The 15,298-nt window shown below is 49.6% G+C and overlaps 1 protein-coding gene across 6 annotated transcripts in view; it reads left to right on the forward strand.

Annotated features, from left to right (window-relative positions):
* Positions 1-15,298, forward strand: part of ANO2 (anoctamin 2) — a 387,627-nt gene that overhangs the window by 117,071 nt on the left and 255,258 nt on the right. For all 6 annotated transcript variants that reach the window (XM_070049342.1, XM_070049346.1, XM_070049344.1 and 3 more), the window contains one exon: positions 2,274-2,325. In XM_070049342.1, the coding sequence (XP_069905443.1) occupies positions 2,274-2,325 (52 nt within the window). The remainder of the gene's footprint in view (positions 1-2,273; positions 2,326-15,298) is intronic.

Raw genomic sequence — 15,298 nt, forward strand, 5'->3', positions numbered from 1 at the left:
GAAGAAACAGCAAAGATCTGGCTTCACTCATGGTTTGAGAGGATCATCTTCTCTTTCTGGGTTCTCCACCAAAGCCATCCTTGGAATCACAAAACAGGAAATGTCAGGGCCAGTGGGCACTTTCAACTTGTGCTTTTGCAGTTGATGAAACTGGGGCTCTGAGCAGCAGTGCACTGAAAAAAGGCTTCATGGAAATTGGTAGTGTTAGAGGAGGCATACAGCCCTGCTTCTGATTGCTGGGCCACTGTGTTTCTTTATATATTTTCCTTTCTTTCAACCCTTGTGCCATCTGGTTGTGTGGATTTATAGCCCAGGAGATGCTGGAGTTAGCTTTTTGTCCAAGAGTAAAGCTACCTGCCCATTCAATAGAAAACCAGCAGTCATGACTGCAGTCTTATTTTCTTGCCTTTCACATCAAGTTTCTGCATTTTGTGGCGTGATTGGTTTTAATAGAAACCTGCCAATGGCGTGTGTCCCTGTGGGCCCGGCCTGACCCGTAGGGCATCTGCACTCCCCAGTCAGGCCATTTTCCAACTTTCTAGATGAATGACCTGGAGGTCATTCAGCCCACATGCCGAGTGGAGGAAGATGACCCCAAGGAATGCCTTTCCTCATGCCCCCGTGTGGAACATGGAAAGAACTTAAGTTCACGCAGGAGAAGGAGTAAGGGTTCCTTGCCCAGAAGGACCTCCCAGCCAACAGGGTGATGAGAAAGGGGAGAAATCTAAGAAGGGGCCGGAGACTAGAGGAAGTTACAGGACATTGCGGTCACATTGAACACTTGCTCGTAACTCTTGCTTGCAGGACAAGCGAGAAAATCTCACATGCCCCTTAGCTTAGTGTTGTAGAAAAGCTTAAAACAGGCGTCTGCTTTTCTTTTTCTTTCCGTGGAAAAAGGCATAAATTTGCCATTTTCTTGGTCGATGCTATTACAAGCCAATTAAGTCTCCCCGTGGCTTGAGTTCCATGACTGTGGGGGAGTTATTGGGTGTTGTGGAGATTACCCGATAATTGCAAAGTGCCTGTTAAATAATACAACGCCGTGGACATGCTGTTCCTGATTATTATTGCCGTTGAATTACAGCACTATATTATACGCGGAATTAAACATGCTTGGGCCTCCTGCTGCTGGAAGCTATTTATTTCCCACCCGCTCGGGGTCTGTGACTGGAATATGGGATGTACATGATGATGGAGTAACACGTCTGCTTGCTTTCATCTCCCCTTCTGGAAGTCTCTTGCATCCCTTCCTGCCTGTCCCTCAATTCAGGCCACACTATGAGAAGGCGAGCAGGAGCCTCGAGCTTTGTCCTGAGCTCTGCTCTGCGCTGGGCTTTTGTTCGAGGGCCTTGCCCACCTACATCTGTGTCCGCATCTGAGCAGCCCACCTGTGGGTCCCATGGCTGCCTTCTCCTTTATGGCCTGGTTCCGGGCTTGGGCTCGTTAGGCGGTCGCTGCCTAGCCAGGTTTACACTGACCCACCTGTGTCCCTGAATCTTCTGCAGGGAGCACCACTTGCTCCCCCATGGGAAAGTGGGGTCCCTCCCACAAGCCCCATAGGCCTGGGTTGCTGTAGAATGTGCTTGTCCATTGGGCATGGATCCTAGCTCCGGCCCAGAACTGCTCTCTCACCTGGAGTTGCAGAGGAAGCACAGGACATACTCTGGTTAGGGAGCGAGATGGGGACATGGGAGAAAAAGCCCACCAGAGAAATAACAACACCCATAGGAGTTCCCCAGGCACTGCCCTCACAACAGTGTTTGAACCCTCCCCCAGCACCTGCAGGTGCTCTGTCCTGCTGGTTCCCATGCTAAGGGCCCGGCTCTCACCTGTGCTTGCTCAGTGGCCAACCAGCAGTCCTGTCCCCATGTGCTCACGGCTGGTGGAGGCCAGGGGGTAGGCAGCATCCTCAGCACCTCGCAGGGAGAACCCTGCCTTCCCTGGGCCCCCAGACAAGCCGTTCCCTTCTTAGACCCAGGGGCTTTCTCCCCAGCACTCCAGGGGGCTCCGCTGTCTGGACTTGCCTCTGTTTTCCTTACCTCCTATACCTGCAGTCAGTTCACAGTGTGTGTGTGTGTGTGTGTGCATGTGTGTGTGTGTGCGCATGTGTGCGTGTGTGTTGGCACCCGTGTGTGTAGTTTGAGTGGGTTTGGCTCATGGTGCCTGAGCTCAGGCATGCTGCGCCTCCCCTTCCCTGCGTGTGGGTGTCCCGGCCCCTGGGCGGTAACACATGCAGCCCAGGCACTCACAGCTCTGCTGTTGTCTCCTCTTAGGTGCATGAGATTCTGAAGCGCACAGCCTGTTCTCGAGCCAACAACACCATGGGTAAGGCCCCCTCCTGACTCCTGGGCTGAGTGCTGATGGGGCCCCAGGGGCTGGAGCTGCCTTTTCAACAGCTCCATTGGTGGGCAGCAGAGAACACAACAGACAACTCCTGCCGCGGGGCAGTGCTGTGGTTTGGGCCTCCAGGAGCAGGGGTTCCCGGCTTCTTGGTGGGGCTGGGGTTCCTCCCAGCTGCTGGAGCCTCTGTGCCAGGCCCCTGCTGTCCTCTGCTCCCTGTGCCACCTGCACCTTTCACTGTGCCTTGATTACTCCACTGGCCCCCTCTTTTCAGTTTCCAGTACTTTTGAATGTTAAGATGAAAAGCATCTTGGAGGTCCTTTTCTCACTTTTTTAAAAACTTATTTAGTAAATTTAAATTTCCGAAGTACAGTTTATGGATTACAGTGGCTTCCCCCCCCCATAACTTCCTTCCCACTCGCACCCCTCCCATCTCCCGCTCCCTCTCCCATTCCATTCACATCAAGATTCATTTTCAATTATCTTTATATACAGGAGATCGATTTAGTATATATTAAGTAAAGATTTCATCAGTTTGCACCCACACAGAACATAAAGTGTAAAATACTGTTTCAGTATTAGTTATAGCATTAATTCACATTGGACAACACATTAAGGACAGAGATCCCACATGAGGAGTAAGTACACAGTGACTCCTGTTGTTAACCTAAGAATTTGACATTCTTGTTTATTTTGTTCATTTATTCTCATTTTACTTGAAAGAGAGACAGAGAGGGATGGGGTGGGGTGCGGAGAGGTATCTTCCATTTGCTGGTTCATTCCCCAAATGACTGCAACACTCAGGGCTGGGTCAGGCTGAAGCCCCGAGACTGGGACTCAATCCACATCTCTCATGTGGGTGGCAGGAACCCGAATACTTGGGCCTTTCCCCACTGTCTTCCAGGATATGCATGAGCAGGAAGCTGTATTGGAAGCAGAGTAGCCAATATTCAACAGGCAATCTGATATGGGACATGGGCATCCCATCAGTGACTTAACTGCTATAGCAAACACCCAAACCCAGTCTTCTCACTGTGTGTACGAAGGAACTCAGCCCCCAGAGAGAGTGAATGACTTGTCTAAGGCAGCACAACAAGCGATGACAGAGACTGACTGTGCTTCTTCTCAGTCCCACGTTCTTGTCCCCATATCTGCTGGATCTGTTTGCCTTGTGGTTTGTATCTAAAGTGTATTGGAAGAAATATCTTTGAAGCAGGAATCTCGGCATTTGGGAGCTTGTGGTACATGGCAGGCAGTCTAGATCCTGAAGGATTGTGTAGAAGACATATAAGAGTACTTCAGAAAGTTAGTACAGAAGTGGAATGAAGAGATAAGCATATGTTGGTACAAAAAAAATCTTGAAATCCGTGCATAGCTTTTTCATAACACACATTTTCATGAGCATTTCAAAGATCCCTCATATGAATGGATTTCCAAAAATATTTTTGTACCAAAATAAACTTCATTACACTTTCCATGAACTTTTTGAAGTGTCCTTGTATATGATGGCAATGGTAAAAATGTGAGCTTTGAGCATAACCCCATGAATCTGCTCTTTGGGGAAATATATCAGAACTCTCACACATACACACACACATACACACTCACATAGGCACTCACTCTCATACACACTCATAGACACACACTCACATATTCTCACACTCATACACACACTCACGTACTCTTACATACTCATATACTTATTATTTTTTTAAAGATTTGCTTATTTATTTGAAAGTCAGAGTTACACAGAGAGAAGAGAGGCAGAAAGAGAGAGAGAGAGAGAAAGAGAGAGAGAGAGAGAGAATCTTCCATCCGATGGTTCACTCGCCAGTTGGCTGCAACAGCCGGAGCTGCGCCGATCTGAAGCCAGGAGCTTCTTCTGGGTCTCCCACGTGGGTGCAAAGGCCCAAGGACTTGGGGCATCTTCTACTGCTTTCCCGGGTCACAGCAGGGAGCTGGATTGGAAGTGGAGCAGCAGGGACTCGAACCGGCGCCTATATGGGATGCTGGCGCTGCAGGCCAGGGCGTTAACCTGCTGCACCACAGCGCTGGCCCTTACACTTACTCTTTCACACACATATTCACACACCCACACACAGTCATACACATACTCACATACTCATTCACAGTACACCCCCACACTCTCATACTCACACACACCCACACTCATCTTCACACACTCACGTGCACACTCATACACTCACTGACACACACTGTCACACACACTCACTCACACTCACATGCCTCCTCGCCACGAGGGCGTCATTCCCCAGGCACTGCCCTCACAACAGTGTTTGAACCCTCTAGAACAGCTGCCTTCAGAGCACCCTCTGCGGGGGCAGATCTTTGGCTTTGGGGGCAACTGTGAGATGAAAAGAGCCAGCGTCCTCTGAGTGCAGTCTGCTGGGCAGTTGAGCTGAGGAATAGTAGCAGGGACGGAAGCGATCGTCGAGAATGTCTGTGGGGCTCCATTGCTGCTTTAGAACCAGGGGAGCAGTGCTGAAGAAGGAGCAAGAACAGGTTTTTGCATGGTGTTCAGAGTTTTAGAAAAATGCTTAATTTCTCAAGGGAGCAATTATGTATACTTTTGCTTTGATGTATGCATCTTGCTACACAATTCCAAATGACACTCCAATTAAAACAGAAAGGAAGCTTCCGTGTGCTGCCGTTCGTCTGGAACACAGTGGTGCTGAGGCAAGGGTGGGTGAGTGAGGAAGTTAGCACAGCTCAAGTCCACGCAGCAGACCGGGGTCCTCACGCTGAGCACTCATTTTGTCCCCAGGACAAGCAGATGAGTTATGAGGTCTTAGCGTGTACTTTGTGTTTTCTCAGAATTTCTCTCAAATTTCTTTGTTTTTCTTTTTTTATTTGACAGGTAGAGTCAGAGACAGTGAGAGAGAGAGAGACAGAGAGAAAGATCTCCCTTCCGTTGGTTCAACCCCCAAATGGCTGCTATGGCCGGCGTGCTGCACCGATCCGAAGCCAGGAGCCAGGTGCTTCCTCCTGGTCTCCCATGGGGTGCAGGGCCCAAGCACTTGGGCCATCCTCCACTGCCCTCCAGGGCCACAGCAGAGAGCTGGACTGGAAGAGCAACCGGAACTAGAACCCAGCGCCCAAATGGGATGCCAGCGCCACAGGCGGAGGATTAACCAAGTGAGCCACGGCTCCAGCCCCTCTCTCAAATTTCTTAAATTTATCCTTGCTTCTTGATTGTCCCATTTTTCTGTTCCATCAATCTGACTTTTAATCTCTCACAGTCTCTCCAGTTGGCTTAAATTGGTGCCTCGGATATTACTGGTGACTTTCTCCCCCCCTATATTTCATGGTCTTTATGTAATGTGGGGGATATTAATATGTCATCTTGGAAGTTTTTGTAAACTAGAGTCCTTAAAAGAAAGTGAGAGGGCTGGCGCCGCAGCTCACTAGGCTAATCCTCCGCCTTGCGGTGCCAGCACACCGGGTTCTAGTCCCGGTTGGGGCGCCGGATTCTGTCCTGGTTGCCCCTCTTCCAGGCCAGCTCTCTGCTGTGGCCCGGGAGTGCAGTGGAGGATGGCCCAAGTGCTTAGGCCCTGCACCCCATGGGAGACCAGGATAAGTACCTGGCTCCTGCCTTTGGATCAGCGCGGTGCGCCGGCCGCAGCGCGCCGGCCGCGGCGGCCATTGGAGGGTGAACCAACAGCAAAGGAAGACCTTTCTCTTTGTCTCTTTCTCTCACTGTCCACTCTGCCTGTCAAAAAAAAAAAAAAAAGTGAGAGACCATTGGGAGGACATTCTACAGATTGTTGGAAGGTCACTGGAAGTCCTCTGTTGTAACAATGAAAGTTTTGTGACATTTTTCCTTTGCAGAAAATGTGTGTGTGTATGTGTGTGTGTGTGTGTGAGAGAGAGAGAGAGAGAGAGAGACAGACAGAGAGAGAGAGAGAGAGAGAGAGAGAGAAGAGATATCTCAAAGTCAAACATCATTAACATTTTGTCATTCTTGTTCAATAGTGTTAAAAAATTTGTCTGTTCTTCTTGGCATTCAAAAAACACTTACCACGCACCTGCTATGTATCAAATGATATTATAGAAACTGAAAGATGCCAGGATGAATTTGAGCCAACTTCCACTCTCAGGGTACTCTTAGTTAGTAGCCGTGCAGACCAACGTGTAAACAGGTAATTATGAGATAATGTGGCAGGTGCTGTAAGGGAGACACACATGGTGTGCAACAGGAGCATGGTGGGAGGAGCAGTGAGCTTCCATGGACACACCTAATATTAGTTTCATAGCTCCCAGAAGAATAGAGATCATCACCTCCAATTGCAGAATGGGCACAAAGAGGACAGGGAGTTGTGTCTAGAGTTTGGATACCTTTGCTTCGGTTCCATTTCCACTATTTGGGAGATGCTGTGAGCTAAGAATGATGCTAGATGAGGAGCCTCCAGGTCTGTTAATTCCACAGCAGTGGCTGATGACCCACGTTCTGTAATAAGCAACCCATGACCTAATCGCTCTGCATATCAGCAAAGATGCAACCCAAGGCTAGTTTTCCAGGGGTTTGACTGCCGTCTGTGAAAATCACAGCTCTTTGGCTAAATTCAGCTCTTTGGCTAACTTACAAATCTTACTTAGAAAATCAGAAGGAGTGGGGAATGTGGTAATACCACGTGGTCTCAAGGTAATCTGGGCCTTTGAGCATGGGGTGAATTTAGATTTTATTGCTCTTCTTCCTGGTTTTATAAGTGGAGGAGAGAAGTGCAAATGGCTACGCTTGGCTTTGATTCCTTCAGGGAATTTTTGCCTCATAAAACAAAGAGAACCAGGGAGAGCAGGCTTGTATTTGGAATTGTAAGATTTTCAATTGATCCCTCACTCTCCAAGTTACCTTTTCTATGGTCATTACTTCTGTGGCCAAATTACAAAGCTTTATTCGTTTCTCCCTTGTACCCAATTAAGAAATTAGAACATAGAAAATATAACAAAGATAATAATAATTCATACATAATATGGGTTGGTTGGTGTTATCACTTTTTTCTTTGTAGACAATACTTTTTTTTTTTTAAAGATTTACTTATTTATTTGAAAGATGGTGAGAGAAAGAGACAGAGAGAGAGAGAGAGAGACTGTCTTCCATCTACTGATGCATTAGTTCACTCCCCAAATGTCCACAATAGCTGGGGTTGAGGTTAGGCTAAAGCCAGGGGTCAGGAACTCCATTTGGGTCTCCCAGGTGGATGGCAAGGACCCCAAGCACTTGAACCATCTTCTGCTGCCTTCCCATGTGCATCAATAGGGAGCTGGGTCTGAAGTGGAGAATTTGGGACTTGAACCCGTACTTTGATATGAGATGCTGGCATTCCAGTTGTGGCTTACCAGTTGCACCACAGTGCTGGCCCCAGACAATACATTTTTATTAAAAGCCCATTTTGCGAAGCACTAACCTCCACACAAGTTGTAAGTGGTATAAATTTGTGTTCCTGCCTTATTCCATGTAAAGTGGCTTACAAGAAAAGCAGTAAAAACATAATATGCTAGTAAATTAAAAATAAGAACTGGTAAAGACACAAATTAACATAGAATGCCAAAATTAGGCAGGAAAGAAGTAGAGGACAAATACTAAAACTGTGGGTTCCTCTGGTTTCCACAGCTGGGTGGGAAGGGGCACGTGATCAGTCATGTAGTTCTCACCAGCTGCAGGCACATCTTTTTGTATAGAAAGCTTCCCAAAGCCTATCATGCAAGTTCTTCCTTTTAGGATTTATTTGGTTACTTGAGTGGTAGAGTTATAGACAGAGAGAGGAAGAAACGGAGAGAGAGAGAAAGGTCTTCCATCCACTGGTTCACTCCCCAAATGGCTGCAATGGCTGGAGCTGAGCCAATCTGGAGGTCTCCCACATGGGTGCAGGGGCCCAAGCACTTGGACCATCCTCCACTGTTTCCCAGGCCATCAGTAGGAAGCTGGATCGGAAGAGGAGCAGCTGGGACTTGAACCGGTGCCCATATAGGAAGCTGAAGCCACAGGTGGATGGCCAACACACTATGCCATGGGGCTGGCTCAATCTCTTGTTTTCTTATGTAGACTACATCTACATATATTCTCTGTATAAATGCATATGTAAATTTTCTAGTTGATTCCTAATCATCACTAAGAATATAAGGCTTTAAAAATGTCTAATTTTATTTATTTGAGAGGTGGAGAGACAGAGAGTTCCCATCTGCTGATTGACTTCCCGAAATACCTGCAGTGGCTGTGAACTGGGAACTTAATCCAGGTCTCCCACGTGGGTAGCAGCAACTTGAGCCATCGCCTCTGCCATCAGGGTCTGTGTTAGCAGGAAGCTGGAGTCAGGAGATTAAAGGCATGCGCTCTGAAAGCGGGCACGGATGTCTTAATTAGCATCTTGAGCAGTAGGCCAGATGCTGCACTGCTCTGATTTCTTGACTCTGCTAACCTTCCTCCCTGAATTCTGCTATTTTAGTTTTGTTTTGCAATTTGGGAGACAGAAAAATGATCTCATTGGAATTTTAGGTAAAGTGAGAGCAAAGGAGGCTCTGGGGATTCTAGTGTGAATCAGTTACCTAACATTTGGGAATGGGGGCCGTGAGATCTACAATTGCTGTGTGTAGACACATTTTCTTCCTTCTGAGAACTGAGATGACCAGATAAGAGATCTCGCTAGAAATATCAGTGTAACAACACATCAAGGACTTGCGCATGTATAGTTGTGTGCTTTTCAAAGCCCTTTCATGCTCATGATCTCGTCCGATCCTTTAAAGTACCAAGCAAAGAAGCTTCACAGATGTGAACTAATTTCACAGCACACAGAGAGAAACTGGCATGCTGCAGGGACTGAGAGCCAGCCCTGGAACCCCAATGTCTTGATCTGCCTTCAGTGCTCTTGAAGTCAATCAATGAATAAAATGGCTGATGTCATTGGGAAAGGTTTCCCAGAGAAGGTGGAAGCTGAAGTCTTCCCAAAGTAACATCCATTTGTTCATTCAGCAAATGTTTATCCAGCACCTATTATGTGTCATTCATAGCCCAGATTTGGGAAATAGACTAGTGAATCAAACAGCCACAGATCACTTCTTTTATAGGACATTGTAGTGATGGGAGACATAAAAATGAGCCAGTGAATGTGTAAACTGGGTAGCATGTCACATAGGGGTAAGTGTCAGAGTGGAAGAACAGAGCAAGGGCAGGTGGCAGAGGTGAAGTGGGAGTGCGGGTGGTGTAGGTGCGGATAATCAGAGAAAGACTTCCTGAGGAGGTGACGCCCTAGGAGAAGAGGGGGCAGCCGCGTGGCTGTCTGGGAAGAGAGATCCAGGCAAGGAGAGCCAATAATACAGGAGACGAAAGGGTGGCATTCCCAGACAACCAGGCAGGGTTCCAACAGGAACAAATGGCACACTCAAATTAGGATATTCCAGGAGGCAGAAAGAGAACGACCATTTACAAGGGGGTAGATGGGGAGTTGGGAGTGCCAGGGATGGTAGAGTAACACGGAGTAGGCAGTTACAGTGCTCTTACCATCCCCAGACCCACAAGGACAGACCTGGGCAGAGCAGGGGTGCTGAGCTGGTGACTGTTCAGGCAGAAGGTCGGATCTAAATCTCTCCTTCTGCCTCTGACTTGCAGAACGAAGTAGGAAGCCAGCAACAGAGAGGGCTGGGTGCAGAGTGTATCTAGAAGGAGAAAATGGAAGCTGGGCACATGCCTGGCAAGGCTAGAGGAGTGGGGACCCGGGCCAGCTCTGGGACGAATAAGCTGTGCTGTTCTAGCTCTGGGCACGCTCTCCATACTCCCACCCATCAAACAGGTGGGTACCTCTAGACTCTGTGATTCAGAGGAGCCACATGGTCTTTTTTATAAAAAAAAAATCTAAAAAACTTTGTTTGAAAGAGTTTATGGAGAGAGAAGGGGAGACAGAGAGAGAGCTTCCATCCACTGGTTCATTCCCCAAATGGCCGCAACGACGGGGCCCGGCTGAAGCCAGGGGCCAGGAACCAGAGGCTTTGTCTGGGTTTCCCATGTGGGTTCAGGAGCCCAAGGACTTGGGTCATCTTCTGCTGCTTTCCCAGGCACATTAACAGGGAGCTGTATCAGAAGTGGAGCAGCCAGGACGTGCACGAACCAGCGTCCATATGGGATGCCAGCACTGCCGGCCATGGCTTTAACCGGCTATGGCACAGCACCAGCCCCGACCTGGTCTTTATGTAGGAGCTCTTGTTCCCCAAGAGAAGTCTCACTTTCCTGTGAGTTTCCAGAGATCAGGTTCTGGAGCTCTGGCCAGGACTTGAGGTTGCAGGACGGCCGTGAACTCCAGAGAGGATAGGAGTAGACAGTCACAGTGAAAGGGAAAAACAGGACTCAGAGCAGCGGGTTCTGTCAGATTCTGTCCAGATTCTGTCCCGGTTGCCCCTCTTCCAGGCCAGCTCTCTGCTGTGGCCAGGGAGTGCAGTGGAGGATGGCCCAAGTGCTTGGGCCCTGCACCCCATGGGAGACTAGGAGAAGCACCTGGCTCCTGCCATCGGATCAGCGCGGTGCGCTGGCCACAGCACGCCAGCTGCGGCGACCATTGGAGGGTGAACCAACAGCAAAGGAAGACCTTTCTCTCTGTCTCTCTCTCTCACTGTCCACTCTGCCTGTCAAAAAAAAAAAAAAGCCAAATGTCCACCCCCAGGATCTGTGCTTTTACAACTTACCTAGGTTCTTAGGAACCCTGAAGTCAGCTAAACAGAGAGGTAAGGTAGAGATAGGGTGGGCTGTTAAAGGCTTCTTGACGTACTCATATTTGGCAACATGAAGAATATTGCAAAGTGTTTTGCCTCCTGGGGGTTTGACTATTGATTTTCCTCAGTACCCAAAGGTAACCAAATCTACGAGAGAAGGGCCGAACTTTTTTTTGTTATTTTTCTAATTTGTTATAGGGATACTCAGCATTCAGAGCCTTATGACCCAGCCAGCAGCAGCTGGGTCCCTTGTCCTCCCTCCTTGTCTTCCTCCCCTCCCCTCCCCTCCCTTCCCCTCCCCTCCTCTCCTCATCTGTTTTGGCAGGGGTTAGAATTACTATCTAAATACAAAGCAAAGAGAGTTGGCCTGGAAAATGTCCAGGTGTACTGGTGTTGGGTGATGCTCTCACTTCTGACTCTGCAGGTCTCCATGACCTCCAGGAGGGACCACTCAACCGCTCCCTCGTATTTGCCCCTGGAAGTGAAGGGCTCTGCACTGGGGCGCACACAATGTTCAGAGCCTAAAACTGCCTGTGAGTTTGGCTTCTGCATGAAGATAGAGGCGTGTGAGTGATCACAATCGTGGTCCAGCCCTGTGCTGCCTCCTTAATCAATGTCATGTTGCCTGAGGTCAGGTTGCCTGAGGTCAGGCTGGGACTTTGCTCCATCATGAAACGGCTGTCAAGTGCACATCACATGCAAGGAACTTCAGCCCCCTTGACCATGGGAGAGGGGGACACACACCTTTCTTGCCCCTTCATCTGGAAGGTATTATTGCCTTTCCATGGACAGAAAATTACAGATTAATGGAGCTGCCTTTTCATGGACATTTTCGTGTCAGGGTATTTGCATTGGGCATGGCCCCTCCCACGCCAGAGACGATGTCTTAATTATATTGACCGAAGCCAGGCCATGTTGTATGTTGTAAACATCTGGTTTATCATTCATCCAGCTGAGCTGGTTTATATTTTGTTAGAAGAAAAGCCTTGGGATTAAAGGCATTTAAGTAATTAAGCACACGTCAAGACAATTTGGTGATGGGTAAATATAGTCTCTCTTAAACGCACCGTCTGGGGGCTCTGGTTTAGATTTGAGTCCGGCTGGAGCGCAGGGATGAAAGCGGAACGCCAAGCACGCTGGGCCCTGTTCTTCGGGGGAATCAAAACCAAATGGGAGCCCGGGACTCCGGCACCATTGCTCCAAGTGCCCGTCCCAGTGGACGGAGATTGCCTTTAGGTCTGGCCTGGAGGGCGTGGAGCTGTCATCCCTGTCACCCAGCAGCCCTTGCAGAGGAAGGAGACCGGGAGGCAGGCCGTAAACTCCTAGGCTTTGCTTGTTCCGTTGTGTCCAGGAAACGGGAGAGGTCTCTGAAACGAAATGCCAGGCCTCGGGTTTTGTGAGGCGAGTGCATATTTTCAGGTATCATTGCCTCAGACCGAGCCTGCCCTGGTCCTGCTTCTTGGCTGTGAACTCTCTCTGGGTGTTACTGGGCTCAGGCTGCACCAGCTGTGTCCGGGCTGGGCAAGCAGGAGGCACAGCCCTTCCTTTGGGACTTGGGGGCTAAGCAACAGGTCTGAATTACTTGGGCAGGGGCAGCAGGGATGCACATGGAAATTTGGGGGATGCTGAAAGGCCTCGGGGGGCTGTGCTGTGTTTGAACCGCATCCCAGCTTCTCTCTGGGGAGACGGGAGGGAAAATGTTCTCAGCACCTTCTCCTTGGGCCCCATCCTGGGAGGCCAGGGACAAAAGGTTGGGTATCCCACTTTCTCCCCAGGTCTAGAGCAGAGAGGAGAGAATATGTATGTGATCCTGAAGAAGAAAGCGTTCCCATTATGGCCAGATGGATGGCACACGATGGAACCAATTAGCCCATTTTTGCTGAAAAGAAAGGAAAAAAATCAGAATTTCAATTTTCAAAGCAGAGACTCTTTTTAAAAAAAAAAAAAACCACGTTTGATTATTTTCTTTTCCTTTCAAACTGATTTCCATGCTTGTTTGGGGGTAGGATCTTGGTTTCTGAACTCTGTGGGTGAAGCTCCAGGCCAAGGCGATGCCTGTTCTTGGGTGAGGTTGTGATGAGCTGTCCCTTTGCAGTTCCCCTCCCCCTTCCCCTTGCCAGCCCTCAGGAACTCTGCTTGCTCTTCCCCCAGCAGCCACTGAGTGGGACTGCTCACATGATACCTTCCAGGGACCAGGTAGGAGGTACGCAGCCACGGGTGACAGAGAAACATTCCATTGCATCACTCACGGGCTCTGGTTTCCTGTCAGGACAACTCAGGTTTCCAACCTGAATCTTTGCTCCAAGGCAAGGGACCATTTTGCGGGGCTTCCTGCCTTAGGCAGCAGAGTAATCAGCCAGAGTTTCAAGTTTCTTCACCAGCAGAAGATGCCAGACAAAGGAGGGAGGAACTCTGTGGGTGCCCCTGCTACACAGGGAGAGGTGCTGAGTTAACTGTGCTCACAGCGCTGGGCACTCCTTCCTGTGTGCCCACCCGGGGAACCGAGCGTCCTGAGAGATTCGGGCCAGAGCGGGGAGTCCTCCGACCCAGGAGCCTGGAAGACCTTTGGGAGATGCCAAACAATGTCTTAGAAGTGAAGTGAGCACCGTGGCGGGCTGGGCTGTGCGATGCACAGAGAAAGCTCTATTTGAGGTAGGGATAGGAGCAGAGCATTGGAAGCCCTGGGGTTTGAGGTCTCTGGAAGAATCTGGCAGCCGGACCCAGGAGTTCAGGTCGTCAGTCTACTGCTTCCAGATGCTTGGCTACTGTGCTGAGCAAAGCTGAGAATGAGCAGGAGAGCTAAGTAGGTGGAACACCTGTTTAACTTTCTCCACACCGTCCTGGGACCGTCTTGGGGCTACGCAGCTGCTGCGGTAGTCGTGGGGTGTGAGTGATTCCTGGGGTGCTATCTAGCTGGGGTCCCACCTGCCTGGGATGCTTCACCCTCTATCCATGTTGACAGCACTTTCTGTAGCTTTGAACTGCCCCCGCCCAGCCCAGCCCCCTCCTGACTTGAGACCCCTCCCTTTGATTCTTGGAGGGTGGCTTCATGTTGCTGTGGATGTGGCTCTTGAACTGATTAATGGTGCTCAGAGTGAAATTGTAGTCTTGTGAGTAAAACAAATCTGCAGCCCGCCAAGCCTCTCCAGGGCCCCTCCCCCTTCCGCACTCCCTTTCCTCGCCTTCCAATCCTCTCACCCCCCACCCCCCCAAAGCCACTTCTCATGTTTTATGTTCATGCCAAGGAGGGAACTTAAAGTTGGCAAAGGCCGCTGGCTCTTGGGTGATGCAGCCGCACCAAAGCCGTCAGCATTCAGCTCACTGGAAGGGTGACCACGTCTACCGGTCCACCGAGTGGCCCCTGCAGCCTGCTCCCACGTGGGGTCCAGGGTGTGGTCTCTGTGGAGCATCCTGTATCCTGCCACAGTCGCCAATCAGGACTGTAGCTATGGCCAATCAGGACAAGGTTTGAAGAAGAGGAGGCTGATAGGGGCATCTTCCAGAACCCCTGAGCACTTGGGAGGGAAGGGGGGGTGGAAAGCCACGGATTTTAATGAGTAAAAGTTGTCTAGATTTGTCACCCAATCTTGTTGTTTACCCAGAGCTGCACAATGCATTTGGACGTCATATGTCTTCCCCTCTGAAATCCAGTGATCTCCTCATCGCACTGCTGTCTCTAGCTTTTCTGGAAAGAATGGTTCAGGGCGGAATGTGTGTGTGGGACAAGGGAAATCTCTGTGTACCAGAAACTTCCCCGGCCCCCACCTTCTCGCTGATCACCTGCGTGTCCGGGTGGAGCAAGGTGTTTGGTTCCCTGAGTTGGTGAGGTAACATGCCTGCCATCTGGACGGCATGGACCTGGGCCAGACAGTCCCTCCTCGGACAGAACGCAGAGGCCGCTGCGTAGTCTCTGAATCAAACCAAGGCTGAAACAGGCACATCCAGTAGCTTTGTGCTGAGCAGGAGGTTCTGTGTTGTGAGTTCACTGGAGCCAGAGGCACAGGGCCTTTTGTGCATTTCACACTCATTTAGGAGGATGTGCTGTGTGCGAGGGGTGTCAGGTGCTGTTGGGACTACAGCCTCAACCCCTTGTTTTACAGTTTTCACACTTGTTGGTCTCAGGGCACCTTCACACTTTTATCAGGAGCTCCCAAAGACCTTTTGTGTCAGTGGGTTTCCTCCGTCAGTATTTATTGTGTTCTAGGTTAAAACGGAGTGTTTAAAGCACAAGAATGCATAG

This window comes from Oryctolagus cuniculus, chromosome 9, assembly GCF_964237555.1.
Source record: "Oryctolagus cuniculus chromosome 9, mOryCun1.1, whole genome shotgun sequence".
In the NCBI taxonomy this organism is placed as follows: domain Eukaryota; kingdom Metazoa; phylum Chordata; class Mammalia; order Lagomorpha; family Leporidae; genus Oryctolagus; species Oryctolagus cuniculus.